Source organism: Nerophis lumbriciformis, linkage group LG30 (assembly GCF_033978685.3).
Source record: "Nerophis lumbriciformis linkage group LG30, RoL_Nlum_v2.1, whole genome shotgun sequence".
NCBI classification, from domain to species: domain Eukaryota; kingdom Metazoa; phylum Chordata; class Actinopteri; order Syngnathiformes; family Syngnathidae; genus Nerophis; species Nerophis lumbriciformis.
The window spans coordinates 22,610,793-22,630,086 of record NC_084577.2 but is presented as its reverse complement, the minus strand read 5'-3'; the positions used below and the strand labels follow the sequence as shown (position 1 = coordinate 22,630,086).

Genomic DNA, 19,294 nt, shown 5'->3' with positions numbered 1-19,294 from the left:
CTAATGAATTAAAAACGCTCTATTGGTGTTGTCCCGATACCAATATTTTGGTACCGGTACCAAAATGTATTTCGATACCTTCCGATACTTTTCTAAATAAAGGGGACCAGAAAAAATTGCATTATTGGCTTTATTTTAACAAAAAATCTTAGGGTACATGAAACATAAGTTTCTTATTACAATTTTGTCCTTAAATAAAATACAAACCCCGTTTCCATATGAGTTGGGAAATTGTGTTAGATGTAAATATAAACGGAATACAATGATTTGCAAATCATTTTCAACCCATATTTGTCATGTCTGTGTAATCATGTTTTGTTTTAAGTCATGTTTTGTTTAGTTATTGGACTATTTAGTTTCTGGCTTTTCACTCCCTTGTCTTGTTTCCATGATTACCCATTAGTTTCACCTGTTCCACGTTTGGACTCATTGTGCACTCTTGTTTGTCACCATAGCAACCAAGTAGTTTTCACCTGTCACGTCACGCACCTGTTTCACGTTTTGAGTCACGCACCTGTTTTCGTTAATCATGTCTGTAGTATTTAAGTTCATTGTTTTTCAATTTGTCTTTCTGGTGACATCCCCACATTTATGCTCTGCATAGTTCTGACTCTTTTTTACTGTCATGACTTGGTCCTGGGGTTTAGTTTTTCTCGAAGGCAACGGAAAGTTGGCTCGGGCGAGACGGGAATGTGAGCACATTTTTATTTAAACTACAAAAAAAAGGAAGTAAACAAAAGGCGCGCACAATGGCGGAGAACAAACTATGAAACCAAATACTTGCACAAAGGCAAAAACTATGAACAACAAAAAAACACTAACTGTGGCAATAATAAACAAAACTTACTTGGCATGGACAAAAAGGAGCAGCGTGAACGATGCACATGAAAAAAGAGTCAGAACTATGCAGAGCATAAATGTGGGGATGTCACCAGAAAGACAAACTGAAAAACAATGAACTTAAATACTACAGACATGATTAACGAAAACAGGTGCGTGACTCAAAACGTGAAACAGGTGCGTGACGTGACAGGTGAAAACTAATGGGTTGCTATGGTGACAAACGAGTGCACAATGAGTCCAATATTCAGTTGAATATGCTACAAAGACAACATATTTGATGTTCAAACTGATAAACTTTTTTTTTTTTTGCCAATAATCATTAACTTTAGAATTTGATACCAGCAACATGTGACAAAGAAGTTGGGAAAGGTGGCAATAAATACTGATAAAGTTGAGGAATGCTCATCAAACACTTATTTGGAACATCCCACAGGTGAACAGGCTACTTAGGAACAGGTGGGTGCCATGATTGGGTATAAAAGCAGCTTCCATGAAATGCTCAGTCATTCACAAACAAGGATGGGGCGAGGGTCACCACTTTGTCAACAAATGCGTGAGCAAATTGTTGAACAGTTTAAGAAAAACCTTTCTCAACCAGCTATTGCAAGGAATTTAGGGATTTCACCATCTACGGTCCGTAATATCATCAAAGGGTTCAGAGAATCTGGAGAAATCACTGCACGTAAGCAGCTAAGCCCGTGACCTTCGATCCCTCAGGCTGTACTGCATCAACAAGCGACATCAGTGTGTAAAGGATATCACCACATGGGCACAGGAACACTTCAGAAACCCACTGTCAGTAACTACAGTTGGTCGCTACATCTGTAAGTGCAAGTTAAAACTCGAAAACCGTTTATCAACAACACCCAGAAACGCCGTCGGCTTCGCTGGGCCTGAGCTCATCTAAGATGGACTGATACAAAGTGGAAAAGTGTTCTGTGATCTGACGAGTCCACATTTCAAATTGTTTTTGGAAACTGTGGACGTTGTGTCCTCCGGACCAAAGAGGAAAAGAACCATCCGGATTGTTATAGGCGCAAAGTGTAAAAGCCAGCATGTGTGATGGTATGGGGGTGTATAAGTGCCCAAGACATGGGTAACTTACACATCTGTGAAGGCACCATTAATGCTGAAAGGTACATACAGCTTTTGGAGCAACATATGTTGCCATCCAAGCAACGTTACCATGGACGCCCCTGCTTATTTCAGCAAGACAATGCCAAGCCACGTGTTACATCAACGTGGCTTCATAGTAAAAGAGTGCGGGTACTAGACTGGCATGTCTGTAGTCCAGACCTGTCTCCCATTGAAAATGTGTGGCGCATTATGAAGCCTAAAATACCACAACGGAGACCCCCGGACTGTTGAACAACTTAAGCTGTACATCAAGCAAGAATGGGAAAGAATTCCACCTGAGAAGCTTCAAAAATGTGTCTCCTCAGTTCCCAAACGTTTACTGAGTGTTGTTAAAAGGAAAGGCCATGTAACACAGTGGTGAACATGCCCTTTCCCAACTACTTTGGCACGTGTTGCAGCCATGAAATTCCAACTTAATTATTATTTGCAAAAAAAGAATAAAGTTTATGAGTTTGAACATCAAATATCTTGTCTTTGTAGCATATTCAACTGAATATGAGTTGAAAAGGATTTGCAAATCATTGTATTCCGTTTATATTTACATCTAACACAATTTCCCAACTCATATGGAAACAGGGTTTGTAGTGAACATACAAGACAACTTGTCTTTTATTAGTAAGTAAACAAACAAAGGCTCCTAATTTAGTCTGCTGACATATGCAGTAACATATTGTGTCATTTGTCATTCTATTAAGTCAAGTTAAAACCTCTTAAGACCCAAGCTGTTTCTTTACATGCTTTTTTTTTTTTTTCTCTCTTTGCTATTTGGGCTTATTGGAACCCTAATTAGATTTTTTTTTTATTGATTTTTTTTTTAATAACTAAAAATCATCTTTTTATATGATGTACTTAGTCCATAAGTACACAAACGTGTACTTCATGTGTAGTGACATGCTCATTTTTATTTTTACACTTCCATTGTATGTTATACTCTTCTGACACCACTAGATAGCAGTATACGTGTCCATATGTCGGACACTTAAAAAGAGTCAGTTGTCTTCCTGAGCGCTGATACGATCGCCATACGTCGCTCGCAGTTTGGTCAAGAAAAAGTTGTATTATTGGCTTTATTTTAACAAAAAAACTTAGGGTACATTAAACATATGTTTCTTATTGCAAGTTTGTCCTTAAATAAAATAGTGAACATACAAGACAACTTGTCTTTTAGTAGTAAGTAAACAAACAAAGGCTCCTAATTTAGTCTGCTGACATATGCAGTAACATATTGTGTCATTTTCCATTCTATTATTTTGTCAACATTATTAAGGACAAGCGGTAGAAAATGGACTATTAATCTACTTGTTCATTTATTGTTAATATCTGCTTACTTTCTCTTTTAACATGTTCTATCTACACTACTGTTATAATGTAATAATCACTTATTCTTCTGTTTGGATACTTTACATTAGTTTTGGATGATACCACAAATGTAGGTATCAATCCGATACCAAGTAGTTACAGGATCATACATTGGTCATATTCAAAGTCCTCATGTGTCCAGGGACATATTTCCTGACTTTTTTTTTTTTTAAACGGTACTTTTTAGAGGCAGTATAGTACCGAATATGATTCATTAGTATCGCGGTACTATACTAATACCGGTATACCGTACAACCCTGTGGTATATACTGCTTCTGAAAAATACCTGTACTTTTTTTTTTCTTTCCCCTTGGACATAGCGCCGTCGTCCTGTTGCGACATTGCCGGTAAAACGGGCATAGGCGCATGTTCGGCAACGCAGTACTTAAAAGCAGAAACAGTGTGGAGATAGAAAATGGAGAATGGACGCCTTTTGGCTTAAAAACTAACAATAAATTTGAAACTATAAACACAGAAGTCGGAGAAGAGGAGCTTATCTCTATATCACCAACAACCATCCACAGTCTGTAGTGTTTTAGTTACGTCTAAATCACTAATCCTTGTCTCCATGGCGACAAATAAAGTAAGTTTCTCACAAGTATCATCCCTGCAGGACGAGGAATAACTAAATATGCTTCAGTACACACCGTAGGAGGATACAATAGCTCCCTGCTAACAGCAAGCAAGCTCTCCTGAAAATAAACAAATGCCATGAGTGGGTCTACACAGACATCGACTGTAATGATACCAAGAACAAGAGCCGTACATAGTTCATATATATCGATGTTATCATTGTAGTATCTTTTGTAATTTTTTTATGGTTTATAAAGTGAAAATATGTGCCTGGACACAGGATAACTTTAATTATGTAACTGTTTGGTATCGGATTGATATCAAAATTTGTCGTATCACCCGAAACTTATGCAAAGAATCAGACAACAGAAGAATAAGTGATTATTCTCTGCATTTGACCGATCACCCTCACCCCCTGGGAGGTGAGGGGAGCAGTGAGCAGCAGCGGTGGCCGCGCCCGGGAGTCATTTTGCTAATTTAACCCCTAATTCCAAACCCTTGATGCTGAGTGCCAAGCAGGGAGGTAATGGCATACTTGCCAACCCTCCCAGATTTTCCGGGAGACTCCCGATATTCAGCGCCTCTCCCGAAAACCTCCCGGGACAAAGTTTCTCCCGAAAATCTCCCGAAATTCAGGCGGAGCTGGAGGCCACGCCCCCTCCAGCTCCATGCGGACCTGAGTGACGTGTTTTCCTCTACCGTAAAGCAGTTCGTCTGCCGTAAACAGCAATGTTGTGACACTCTTAAACAGGACAATACTGCCATCTAGTGCATTTGAGGAAGGCACTTTTGTGCGTGACACACAGCAATGCATCATCAGTTCGAAAAATAGTGACAGAGAATAGAACAAGGATGGACAATTCCACTCTTAACTCAACAATGAGTAGATGAGTGTTATGTGTGTGTGTATATGTGTAAATAAATGAACACTGAAATTCAAGTATTTCTCTTATTTATATATATATATATATATATATATATATATATATATATATATATATATATATATATATATATATATATACATATATATATATATATAATAAAAGAAATATATATTTATAGCTAGAATTCACTGAAAGTCAAGTATTTCATATATATATATATATATATATATATATATATATATATATATATATATATATATATATATATATATATATATATATATATATATATAAAATACTTGACTTGGTGAATTCTAGCTGTAAATATACTCTTCCCCTCTTAACCATGCCCCCAACCACCCCAACCCCCCACCTCCCGAAATCGGAGGTCTCAAGGTTGGCAAGTATGGGTAATGGGTCCCATTTTTATAGTCTTTGGTATGACTCGGTTGGGGTTTGAACTCACGACCTACCGATCTCAGGGAGGTAATAACATTTTTTTTGATAATAAATCAAATCAAATAAATAATGAATAATTTAAAAAAATATAAATAAATAAATAAAATTGCTATGGAATGAAACGGGATAGGATTAAATAAACTCTGCTTCTTCCTTATCCTTTTCGGACGTGCTGTAATGAGACAACTGGAAATATGTGGCGCATTATCGTACGCATGTTCCAAATAAACTGAAACTGAACTGAACTAAAATTTGTTATGAAATTAAAACATAATCGGTCTTCCGTTGGGGGCATTTTCGGGGGCAAAAATAAGAGCAATCAGCAGGATGACATCAGAACAACCTGATTAAATACTGAATTAATGCTATGATTTCCTGCCAATGCCATGACATCAACGCAGCATCCTTGCCTTTCTGTCCATGATCTCAGCACAACAGTTCTTGTGAAACCGTGGCAGGATCTACAATACACGAATGACAAACGCTTTTTTCCAAACAATCCCTGCCAAAATCAACTTCCATCCGTGGAAATGTGCTCACTTTCACAAGAGTGGAAGTGCCAGTCTGAGTGGAGAGCAGAGGTGTGGCGCTCCAGAGGAACCCTCGCGTTATCGGGCCCGCTCGCTTCCTTATCTTTGCAAACACATAGAGGTATGCCGAGATCCTGTCTGCGCCTGCTGGCGGAAATCAAACGACGGCCAAAAAGCTGCTAAAGCAACCTGAGAAGTGCAGACACAAATATAGCGATGGAAAATATTTATCGTGCGGTACCGGGGAGAGGAGGGGGCGTGGCCTGTTTCGACTTTCCAGATATTGTGAGGGTCCGGCATTGTAAAAACACCAATCAGTCCTCGAGCGCCATTGTTTTATAGTCTGCCAATCATCACTTTATAGGTGGAGGACAATCTCTGCCAAGCCACACCCAATCAGGATGCCTTAAATATCAACCGTTTTAAAGTGTTTACCTTTGTTAGGTAACACAATGCAGTGTGAAGTATTTCATCCACACATTACCAATACATTCTTTTACACCAGGATAATTGAATGTCAAGCGTATGTGAAAGTTCAACTCCTACCTTGTTTACTTCCTCTTTAAAGCTTTGTAATCAATTTGTAATCAATTTCTTTGTAATTAAAATTTCTTCTCAACCATGACTAGGGAAGGTTGTTTGGATTGGGTCATATAAGTTAATGGTGCGCTTTGGTAGGTGAGAAAGTACACATCAAGGTCACCGACGTGAGTTTCTCACAACGTCCACGAGATGTTGACATTTTGCCACATGTTTTATGTTTTATGTTGCACGATTGCACCAAGTAAAATCCCTAGTTTGTGAACCCGTTCTCAAACAATAGCAATAAAAACGATTCTGATTTTGATGTCAGACCCAAGTGCCTTTGAAATTAATATGAAAGCACGGCCAGTTTACTTTCGTGACGAAGCTCTTTGACGCTTTGTAATCAGAAATATCAGGCGGCCAAAAATCAACCATCGATAGGTGCGGAGAGAATGTTTTGTGTTTTTTCCCAACATGCCTTGCAATGGAATTTAAATGGGTGTAATTACACATTTTTTAAGGTGATGGGACGTTTTTTTGAATAATATTTACAAAGGTTGTGTTATGTGTGACCGTGTGTGTTGACCGTTTGTGCCGTTTAAAATGTATTTTCAACCATGACTAGGGAAGGTTGTTTGGATCGGGTCATATAAGTACACATCAAGGTCGTCGACCTGAGTTTCTCACAATGTCCACAAGATGGCGACAATTTCCCGCATGTCAGACCCCTGGGCCTTTGAATTTAATATGAAAGCACGGCCAGTTTACTTTCGTGACGAAGCTCTTTGACGCTTTGTAATCAATCAGAAATATCAGGCGGCCAAAAGTCAACCATGGATAAGTGCGGAGAGAGTGTTTTGCATTTTTTCCCCATCATGCCTTGCAATGGATTTAATTTCAATTTTTTTATGGTGATGAGACGTTTTTTGGAATAATATCTACAAAGTTCAGTGAACAGGTTGTGTTATGTGTGACTGTGTGTGTTGACCGTTTGTGCTGTTCAAAATTTATTTTCAACCATGACTAGGGAAGGTTGTTTGGATTGGGTCATATAAGTACACATCTAGGTCATCGACCTGAGTTTCTCACAATGTCCACAAGATGGCGACAATTTCCCGCATGTCAGACCCGTGGGCCGTTGAAATTAATATGAAAGCACGGTCAGTTTACTTTCGTGACGAAGCTCTTTGACGCTTTGTAATCAATCAGAAATATCAGGCGGCCAAAAGTCAACCATGGATAAGTGCGGAGAGAGTATTTTGCATTTTTTCCCCAACATGCCTTGCAATGGATTTAAATGGGTGTAATTTCGAATTTTTTATGGTAATGGGACGTTTTTTTGAATAATATCTACAAAGGTTGTGTTAGGTGTGACCGTGTGTGTTGACCTTTTGTGCTGTTTAAAATGTATTTTCAACCATGACTAGGGAAGGTTGTTTGGATCGGGTCATATAAGTACACATCGAGGTCTCCGGCCTGAGTTTCTCACAATGCCCACAAGATGGCGACAATTTCCCGCATGTCAGACCCCTGGGTCGTTGAAATTAATATGAAAGCACGGTCAGTTTACTTCTGTGACGACCTCTTTGAATCTTTGTAATCAATCAGAAATATCAAGCAGCCAAAAGTCAACCATGGATAAGTGCAGAGAGACTGTTTTGCATTTTTTCCCATCATGCCTTGCAATGGATTTAAATGGGTGTAATTTCAAATTTTTTATGGTGATGGGAGGTTTTTTTGAAGAATATCTACAAAATTCAGTGAACAGGTTGTGTTATGTGTGACCGTGTGTGTTGACCTTTTGTGCTGTTTAAAGTTTCTTTTCAACCATGACTAGGGAAGGTTGTTTGGATTGGGTCATATAAGTACACATCGAGGTTATCGACCTGAGTTTCTCACAATGTCCACAAGATGACGACAATTTCCCGCATGTCAGACCCCTGGGCCTTTGAAATGAATATGAAAGCACATCCAGCTTGCTTATTAAAATTGATGCCAGAGCTCAGCATTTGGCCCACAGACTGGGGTTCGGACACCCTGTTTTACACTGATAGCAGAAGGAAACCATTTTCCGTGACGCCCAACAAAAAATGACTGCACAGATGCAACATTATGATGAGAAGGAACACATGCAGTAATGGGATTCAAATCAAAAAGGTGTTGCACAAATATCATCTTACCTGGTTTAGGGCCTTTCCCGCCTTGTCCTATTAAACACACAAAAAGAAAGGTTATACTTTTGCTCGCCAACAGCACTTCCGCTAGCGTTCTTCATACCTGTTCCGAGTCCTCCAGGACCAAAGCCTCCAGGGACCAGACCTCCGGGAACGCCTCCTTGCCCTCCACCTCCATAACCTCCGAATACAATAATTTTTTTTTAAACAGGTTACAACCAGGGTACTTGAATCTCGTGTCACCAGGCAGAATTCAAACTGTAAATCCCACCCCTGACTCTGCGCATCTCGCTGATAGTCCCTCACGGTCTCCTCGAAGGATCCCCTAGTTCGTGTTTCTTTGCATTCCATCAGTAAAACACCTCACCACGCAAAAGGACACACACCGGATCTGGAATATGTGACAGGATCTGGAGGGGTTGACCGCTCATTTGTCTTCCGGGGTTTTATTTACTAAAATACTTCATTATAAGGCATAGACAGCACGCAGACGAAAACATTTTCCAGAAATGATTACTGTTACGATATTCTGAATGATGCTAATAGAATTTTTTTATTTTTACTTCAAGAATATAACTTAGGTACCCCAGCTTTAAAGGCACACCTTTTTATTCCGGCTTCTTACTGAATATTTTAAACTCTTCTTAGGTTCTTAGTTTTTATTCTGTTATATTTTATTTTATTTATTTATTATTATTACTAATTTTCTTACTAATTTATGCTTGTATTTATTAATTACTTTGTTATTTATGTTTGATTTTTTTATCCTCACAGCTCAGTGCCATGCCACATATTATTGTCAATGGTATTTGTGCACATTCTTTTTTTTCTTTTAAACCGGGGGTCAGCAACCCGGGGCTCTTTAGTGCCGCCCTAGAGCATTTTTAAAAAATGATTAAAAATGGAAAAAGATAGGGGGGGAAATACAAATAAATGCAACAGTTTGTTTACATGTAAAATCTTCAACTCCTTCTTTGCCTCATTTTGTCCACCAAAAGTTTTATGCTGTGCGTGAATGCACAAAGGTGCGCTTTGTTTATGTTATTGACTTGTTGGACTGCTAGTCAGGCATATTTGGTCAGTGCAAGCTAATCAATGCTAACATGCTATTTAGGCTAGCTGTATGCACATATTGCATCACTGTGCCTGAGATTTGCGACTTAGACAAGGGAAATATCGGGCAGTCTTCCTTTGAATCCGGAAGACTTGGCAGGTCTGAGCGTGCGTCTGGAAAGCAAACGTTTCCCAGCATGCCTTGTTGTGGTTTCAATGATCACTTTGTACAGAATATATCACATTAAAAGATACATGAAAACAAGTCCAGACAGGGTTTATTAGTAAAATTGGTGTGGATTTTAGTCATGTTCAATCAAACTACTGCCACTTTTGGTGGTAATTTGGTACCCTTACTAATAATGGGTAGTGGAATGCATCCTATTAATTTCACTGTGGTCCCCTTTGTAACAAGCATAATGAAAGAGGTACCAGTTTTTTACTGAATTTCAAGAATTTCTGAATTTACTGAATTCAATGAATTTCCCCAACGGGGACCAATAAATCTAAATCTAAAATCTAAAGATACTGTCCTCATATACCAAATAATAGACATCAGACTCTTGAACGCATCATAATTATCCCCTCAACTCACTGGAATAAAAAAAAATACAATATAACATACATCCTTAAACGTGGATGCATATGAAAAAGTGCAATATATTTATCTGTACAGTAACCTATTTATTTATTTATATATGCACCTTATTGTTTTTTTTATCCTGCACTACCATGAGCTAATGCAACAGAATGTTGTTCTTATCTGTACTATAAAGTCCAAATTTGAATGACAATAAAAAGAAAGTCTAAAAAAGTCTAGTCTATCTCAGTTCCACTTCCTCTTTTTATTTTATTTTATTTTTACATTATTTTGCTCCTAGCAGTTTTAGGAGCTTTTTTTTTTTTTTTGTATTATTATATTTATTTATTCATTTGATTGGGAAATCATAATATAGGTACTGAGAAAAAGACACTTTTTTGCCCTCCCCCCCAAAAAATAAAAAAACAAAAAAATACATACATTTTTTTTTCTGCCTTCCTCTTTATGACAAGCAGATATAAAATCAAACAAACTGACAATTTTTTGTTTTTTTTTAAATAAAATAATTTTTATATTAAACTCAAATCCACTTCTATACTGAATATTCATTATTTTCCTTCATAATTGATTTAATCCTTTTTTAGATTAAATAAAACCCTCATAGGTTCTGTCATGACAAACAACCCCTTAGATTGTATCAAACCAAAATATTTAGGAGAAAGAAAATGAAATGTGTTTCTCTACTCACCCGCTGCTTTGGCTGGTTTATAGCCGGCAGGCACTCCTCCAGTTGACCCTTTGTGATGAACCATCAATTATCAAGTTATGCTGTGTCAATATGTCACAATAAAATACACTTGCTGCATGTTTCCTTTACACAGATTACAAACACGTTTATGTGTATAAGATCAGTTTGTCAAGATTAGAGGGGAAAAAAATAGTCTTAAATTGTGTACGGTATGTTTTGCATGGAGGTTTTTGACACTGAATCAACAACAAAATCAGTTTGTTAAAATAGGGTTTCTAAATTCAGTATGTAAAAAAAATCAGTGTAAAAGACTTGCTTTTTTTTTTTTTTTTTTAAAGCAAACAATATTTTTTTACACAACACACTGAATATATAAAAAAATTGTATTTATTGAAATTGTGAGCATAATTTAATGTAATTTTTTTTTTTAATCAGTCTACAGAAATAAAATACATAAAAATTCAGTTACATAAACTGGTTAACAGTAACAATGGCGGAGGTCTGCCCCCTTACTGTTTGCGGTTATGAATACTTTTTATGTTAGCAAATTCTGCGTCCATATTTATTTGACTATTGGCGAGGGCGAGCGTGCACAAAGTACAAACAGATGTCTCAATGTGTGGTCAGAGCAGTTATCAATCTAAGAAAATGCTCAATTGGGAACTGTCAATAACGAGAGAGGGAAATTACAGTCTGAGTTTTTTATATTCCACATTGCCAAAATCGTTAGTTTCATTTCTGCTACGCTTTTATGCTTTTTTTTTTCTTATGTAATTTTTTTTAAATAGTACTTTTATTGCAGTAAGTCCAGTTTATTATTCTAAACTCTGCCAGCAGACTTTCTTACCTGGATAGAATGGTCCCGTGCCTATCCCAGCGCCAGGCGGTACGTACACCCCTGCAACACACAGCAGGGCATCACAACGTCATTCATAACCCCACCAAAAATAGATCCACGTAGTGATGAAATATGTCTTGCAACACAATTTACGAAGCACATTCCATAACCCCGTTTTTTGTTTTGTTTTTTTTAAACACACTGCAGACCATCATATTTGACCCAGACACAAAATAAACACAGTCTCAGTAAACCCATCACAGTTGTGACGGGTTTACACTGTACAGCAAAACAGGATCCGCTCCAGTTGGGATCCCAATTAAAAAGTTGATGAGAATCAGTGTCATTTGTTTCAACTGCAAAAAAATTATATTTTTTTATTAAGCAAAATGTCCTGCACATTGATCTTAATACATATTTATTAATACAGAGATTCATTTCAACTACCTTGAACACTGGAAAAATAACATTTGTTGGCTGCACCCACTTCCTTAAAACCTCTTGAGGCCCAAGCTGTTTGTTTACATGCTTTTTTAATTTCTCTTTGCTATTTGGGCTTATTGGACCCTAATTAGAATAAAAACTAAGAATCATCTTTTTATATGATGTACTTAGTCCATAAGTACACAAACGTGTACTTCATGTTTAGTGACATGCCAATTCTTATTTTTACACTTTTTTTTCTCCAAATTCCATTGTATGTTATACTCTTCTGACACCACCAGATGGCAGTATAAGTGTCCACATAAGCGGCCATAAGACCCCAATTCAGTAGTGTACACAATTTTGGAAATAAGCGCTAAAAGGTGCTGTCCACGCATGTGGCCACTAAGGCCTTTAGAGGTTAAGTTAGACTTCACAATTAAATATAATATATAAATATATGTCCCAAAACACTTTTTTAAATTCTGACACGATACCAACATTAGAACCTTGAGAATCGGTCGACACCGATATTGATCCGGTATCAGCATATATAGTTTTATTTTGTAGTGTGGAATGTTAGAAAATGTTTGATCGAGTGAAATTAGTCAAACAGAGAACAATGGTAGCTATAACAAAAAAACACACATTTATTATTAACCATCTGAAATGGACATATACTGTCTTTAGGTTGAAGTGGGGTGGTAATTGCACTTTTGAGATTTGTTGGTCAAATGTAAAGTGCAACACAGGTGAAATCTAATAGTTTTTTTTCTTTTTCAATAATTTATTAAATTAAGCTCACGTTGAATGATGCGGACACGTTTGTTACTGGATGCTTTCTGCCTTAGAGACTTAGTATATGAGTATAGAGATATGAGATCAAGTGAAATTATTCAAACGGAGAACAATAGTAGCTATAAAAAAAACAACACAAATGTATTATTAACCATCTAGACTGGACATATGCTGTCTTTATGTTGAAGTGGGGTGGTGATTGCACTTTTGAGATTTGTTGGTCAAATGTAAAGTGCAACACAGGTGAAATCTAATTTTTTCTTTCTTTTTTCCCCCCAATAATTTATTAAATTAAGCTCACGTTGAATGATGCGGACACGTTTGTTACTGGATGCTTTCTGCCTCAGAGACATTGTATATGAGTATTGAGATATGAGATCAAGTGAAATTATTCAGACAGAGAACAATAGTAGCTATAAAAAAAAAAAAACACATTTATTATGAACCATCTGGAATGGACATATGCTGTCTTTAGGTTGAAGTGGGGTGGTGATTGCACTTTTGAGATTTGTTGGTCAAATGTAAAGTGCAACACAGGTGAAATCTAATAGTTTTTTTTCTTTTTTTTCCCAATAATTTATTAAATTAAGCTCACGTTGAATGATGCGGACACGTTTGTTACTGGATGCTTTCTGCCTCAGAGACTTTGTATATGAGTATTGAGATATGAGATCAAGTGAAATTATTCAGACAGAGAACAAGAGTAGCTATAAAAAAACAAACACATTTATTATTAACCATCTGGAATGGACATATGCTGTCTTTAGGTTGAAGTGGGGTGGAAATTGCACTTTTGAGATTTGTTGTTCAAATGTAAAGTGCAACACAGGTAAAATCTAATACATATATATGTTTTCCATAATTCATTAAATTAAGCTCACGTTGAATGATGGATGGAGGGATGATGCGGACACGTCTGTTACTGGATACTTTCTGCCTCGGAGACTTTGTATATGACTATTTGATACTGTGATGTGATTGTGGAGGGGGGCGTGGCCTGCGGGCCTGCCGCCGAACGGGGTGTGCCAGGGCAATATTGTTCAAGTAAAGAAACTTATGTACGCCTAGCTCGTGTGCTATCGTGTGCTTTGCTGTTGGGTAGCTGCAAGCTCCAAGTGGCCTCTTAAACTACCACGTTTGCCTTTTGTAATTGACTTGACTAAAATACACGAAAACGCTGTAGTGTGCAATGTTAGAAAATGTTTGATATAGTCAAATTAGTCACACAGAGAACAATGGTAGCTATAAAAAAACAAAAACACAAATTAATTATTAACCATCTGAAATGGACATATGCTGTCTTTAGGTTGAAGTGGGGTGGGAATTGCACTTTTGAGATTTGTTGTTGTGCAACACAAGTAAAATCTAATATTGTTTTTTTTTCTTTCAATAATTAAATTAAGCTCACGTTGAATGATGCGGACACGTTTGTTACTGGAAGCTTTCTGCCTTAGAGACTTTATATATGAGTATTGAGATATGAGATCAAATGAAATCATTCAAACAGAGAACAATTGTAGCTATAAAAAAAACCCACAAATTGATTATTAACCATCTGGAATGGACATAAGCTGTCTTTAGGTTGAAGTGGGGTGGAAATTGCACTTTTGAGATTTGTTGTTCAAATGTAAAGTACAACATAAGTAAAATGTAATATTGGTTTTTTTTCAATAATTCATTAAATTAAGCTCACGTTGAATGATGGATGGATGGATGAATGATGCGGACACGTCTGTTACTGGATACTTTTCTGCCTTGGAGACTTTGTATATGAGGATTTGATACTTGTGTATATAACTATTGACAAATGTGATTATACTGCAATATTGTTCAAGTAAAGAAACTTATGTACGTCTAGCTTGTGTGCTATGGTGTGCTTTGCTGTTGTGTAGCTGCAAGCTCCAAGTGGCCTCTAAACTACCACGTTTGCCTTTTGTAAGTGACTTGACTAAAATACACAAAAAGACCAACAATGTGTGCTGATGTTATATACACGGAAGCCGATAAAGTTGCTCAACATGGGCCAATACACATTTGGAGTAGTTTAATATGTTAATTAGCAGATTTAGAGCTGAAAAAAGAAAGTTACAACAAGCAAATGGCACCGATTCAGTGGAATGGCTCTTATCATATTTGACCCAGGCAGCAAAATAAACACTGATCCAGGTCACGACTGCGGTGCTTTTACTGTGAAACATAATCTGCTCCAGTGAGAACCCCCATAAAAAAAAAGTTTATATACAAATTTGAGTCAAAGGAGAAAATTGCAGTTGTGAGCAACAATGACCCCCAACAACTGAGGACAGCATCCTAGGGAAGTGGTGAGCTAAGACCTAAATGACAGTTCTGTATATTAAATATCTCAAATAAGGGTGATATTTGCTTATTTTATGTCTGATAAGATAATTCTTCTCACTAAGCAGATTTTATGTTAGAGTCTTTTACTTGTTTTAAGTGTTTTGGTCCTAAATGATCTCAGTAAGATATTACAGCTTGTTGCTGAGATTTGATGACCTATATTGAGTAAAACATGCTTGAAACTATTTTTGTCCAAATGTCCAAAACACACCCAGCGATGGTGCACAGGAAGGCGGGGAAGAAGAGGGGAAAAGGCGGCCAAAATGGTCAAAAGTCCCAATTTTGTCCAAAATACCTAAAAGTTGGAAAAGTCGGCAAAAGTCCCAAAAATGTTCAAAATAACTACCCAGGTTCGAGTCGCACAAGTCCCGCCGCTGACCGGGATGCCCAAAATGTCCAAAACGCACCCAGCAAAGTCCCACGGGAAGTGGGGGAGAAAAGTGAGAAAAGTCTGCAAAAGTCCCCCAAAAATGTTCTAAATACCTACCCAGGTTCGAGTTCCACAAGTCCCACCGCCGGCCGCGCAAGTCCCGGGATGCCCAAAATGTCCATAACACACCCGGCCGAGTCCCACGGGGAGGGGGGATAAAAGTTGGAAAAGTCGGCAAAAGTCCCAAAAATGTTCAAAATACCTACCCAAGTTCGGTTGTGATTTTTGAACATTTTACAGACTTTTCTCACTTTTCTCCCCGCCTTCCCGTGGGACTTTGCTGGGCACGTTTTGGACATTTTGGGCATCCCGGCCGGCGGCGGGACTTGTGGGACGCGAACCTAGGTAGGTATTTTGAACATTTTTGGGGACTTTTGTCGACTTTTCCAACTTTTATCCCTCGTCCCCTTGGGACTCGACTTGCGCGGCCATACAAAAGAATTTATGTTAGAGTGTTTTACGTGTTTTAAGTGTTTTGGTCCTAGATGATCTCAGTAAGATATTACAGCTTGTTGCTGAGATTTGATGACCCATATTGAGTAAAACATGCTTGAAACTATTTTTGTCCAAATGTCCAAAACACACCCAGCGATGGTGCACAGGAAGGCGGGGAAGAAGAGGGGAAAAGGCGGCCAAAATGGTCAAAAGTCCCAATTTTGTCCAAAATACCTAAAAGTTGGAAAAGTCGGCAAAAGTCCCAAAAATGTTCAAAATACCTACACAGGTTCGAGTCCCACAAGTCCCGCCGCTGGCCGGGATGCCCAAAATGTCCAAAACGCACCCAGCAAAGTCCCACCGGAAGTGGGGAGAAAAGTGAGAAAAGTCGGCAAAAGTCCCCCAAAAATGTTCTAAATACCTACCCAGGTTCGAGTTCCACAAGTCCCACCGCCGGCCGCGCAAGTCCCGGGATGCCCAAAATGTCCATAACGCCGCACCCAGCCGAGTCCCACAGGGAGGGGGGATAAAAGTTGGAAAAGTTGACAAAAGTCCCAAAAATGTTCAAAATACCTACCCAGGTTCGGTTGTGATTTTTGAACATTTTACAGACTTTTCTCACTTTTCTCCCCGCCTTCCCGTGGGACTTTGCTGGGCGCGTTTTGGACATTTTGGGCATCCCGGCCGGCGGCGGGACTTGTGGGACGCGAACCTGGGTAGGTATTTTGAACATTTTTGGGGACTTTTGTCGACTTTTCCAACTTTTATCCCTCGTCCCCTTGGGACTCGACTTGCGCGGCCATACAAAAGAATTTATGTTAGAGTGTTTTACGTGTTTTAAGTGTTTTGGTCCTAGATGATCTCAGTAAGATATTACAGCTTGTTGCTGAGATTTGATGACCTATATTGAGTAAAACATGCTTGAAACTATTTGTGTCCAAATGTCCAAAACACACCCAGCAATGGTGCACAGGAAGGCGGGGAAGAAGAGGGGAAAAGGCGGCCAAAATGGTCAAAAGTCCCAATTTTGTCCAAAATACCTAAAAGTTGGAAAAGTCGACAAAAGTCCCAAAAATGTTCTAAATACCTACCCAGGTTCGAGTTCCACAAGTCCCACCGCTGGCCGCGCAAGTCCCGGGATGCCCAAAATGTCCATAACACACCCAGCCGAGTCCCACGGGGAGGGGGGATAAAAGTTGGAAAAGTTGACAAAAGTCCCAAAAATGTTCAAAATACCTACCTAGGTTTTTGGGGACTTTTGCCGACTTTTCCAACTTTTATCCCCCATCCCCTTGGGACTCGGCTGGGTGTGTTATGGACATTTTGGCAATCCCGGGACTTGCGCGGCCATACAAAATAATTTATGTTAGAGTGTTTTACGTGTTTTAAGTGTTTTGGTCCTAGATGATCTCAGTAAGATATTACAGCTTGTTGCTGAGATTTGATGACCTATATTGAGTAAAACATGCTTGAAACGATTTGTGTCCAAATGTCCAAAACACACCCAGCAATGGTGCACAGGAAGGCGGGGAAGAAGAGGGGAAAAGGCGGGCAAAATGGTCAAAAGTCCCAATTTTGTCCAAAATACCTAAAAGTTGGAAAAGTCGGCAAAAGTCCCAAAAATGTTCAATATACCTACCCAGGTTCGAGTCCCACAAGTCCCGCCGCCGGCCGGGATGCCCAAAATGTCCAAAACGCACCCAGCAAAGTCCCACGGGAAGTGGGGGAGAAAAGTGAGAAAAGTCGGCAAAAGTCCCCCAAAAATGCTCTAAATACCTACCCAGGTTCGAGTTCCACAAGTCCCACCGCCGGCCGCGCAAGTCCCGGGATGCCCAAAATGTCCATTACGCACCCAGCCGAGTCCCACGGGGAGGGGGGATAAAAGTTGGAAAAGTCGGCAAAAGTCCCAAAAATTTTCAAAATACCTACCCAGGTTCGGTTGTGATTTTTGAACATTTTACAGACTTTTCTCACTTTTCTCCCTGCCTTCCCGTGGGACTTTGCTGGGTGCGTTTTGGACATTTTGGGCATCCCAGCCGGCGGCGGGACTTGTGGGACTCGAAACTGGGTAGGTATTTTGAACATTTTTGGGGAGTTTTGCCGACTTTTCCAACTTTTATCCCCCGTCCCCTTGGGACTCGGCTGGGTGTTTTATGGACATTTTGGCAATCCCGGGACTTGCGCCGCCATACAAAAGAATTTATGTTAGAGTGTTTTACGTGTTTTAAGTGTTTTGGTCCTAGATGATCTCAGTAAGATATTACAGCTTGTTGCTGAGATTTGATGACCTATATTGAGTAAAACATGCTTGAAACTATTTCTGTCCAAATGTCCAAAACACACCCAGCAATGGTGCACAGGAAGGCGGGGAAGAAGAGGGGAAAAGGCGGCCAAAATGGTCAAAAGTCCCAATTTTGTCCAAAATACCTAAAAGTTGGAAAAGTCGGCAAAAGTCCCAAAAATGTTCTAAATACCCTCCCAGGTTCGAGTGCCACAAGTCCTGCCGCCGGCCGAGATGCCCAAAATGTCCAAAACGCACCCAGCAAAGTCCCACCGGAAGTGGGGAGAAAAGTGAGAAAAGTCTGCAAAAGTCCCCCAAAAATGTTCTAAATACCTACCCAGGTTCGAGTTCCACAAGTCCCACCGCCGGCCGCGCAAGTCCCGGGATGCCCAAAATGTCCATAACGCCGCACCCAGCCGAGTCCCACAGGGAGGGGGGATAAAAGTTGGAAAAGTTGACAAAAGTCCCAAAAATGTTCAAAATACCTACCCAGGTTCGGTTGTGATTTTTGAACATTTTACAGACTTTTCTCACTTTTCTCCCCGCCTTCCCGTGGGACTTTGCTGGGCGCGTTTTGGACATTTTGGGCATCCCGGCCGGCGGCGGGACTTGTGGGACTCGAACCTGGGTAGGTATTTTGAACATTTTTGGGGACTTTTGTCGACTTTTCCAACTTTTATCCCTCGTCCCCTTGGGACTCGACTTGCGCGGCCATACAAAAGAATTTATGTTAGAGTGTTTTACGTGTTTTAAGTGTTTTGGTCCTAGATGATCTCAGTAAGATATTACAGCTTGTTGCTGAGATTTGATGACCTATATTGAGTAAAACATGCTTGAAACTATTTGTGTCCAAATGTCCAAAACACACCCAGCAATGGTGCACAGGAAGGCGGGGAAGAAGA

The 19,294-nt window shown here is 39.1% G+C and overlaps 1 protein-coding gene across 3 annotated transcripts in view; it reads right to left on the bottom strand.

The window, feature by feature from the left end:
- The window catches only part of LOC133572781 (uncharacterized), a 213,342-nt gene that overhangs the window by 59,670 nt on the left and 134,378 nt on the right, over window positions 1-19,294 (bottom strand). For all 3 annotated transcript variants that reach the window (XM_061925798.1, XM_061925797.1, XM_061925799.1), the window contains 4 exons: window positions 11,677-11,727; window positions 10,830-10,877; window positions 8,591-8,668; window positions 8,494-8,520 (listed from right to left, as the gene is read on the bottom strand). In XM_061925798.1, the coding sequence (XP_061781782.1) occupies window positions 8,494-8,520; window positions 8,591-8,668; window positions 10,830-10,877; window positions 11,677-11,727 (204 nt within the window). The remainder of the gene's footprint in view (window positions 1-8,493; window positions 8,521-8,590; window positions 8,669-10,829; window positions 10,878-11,676; window positions 11,728-19,294) is intronic.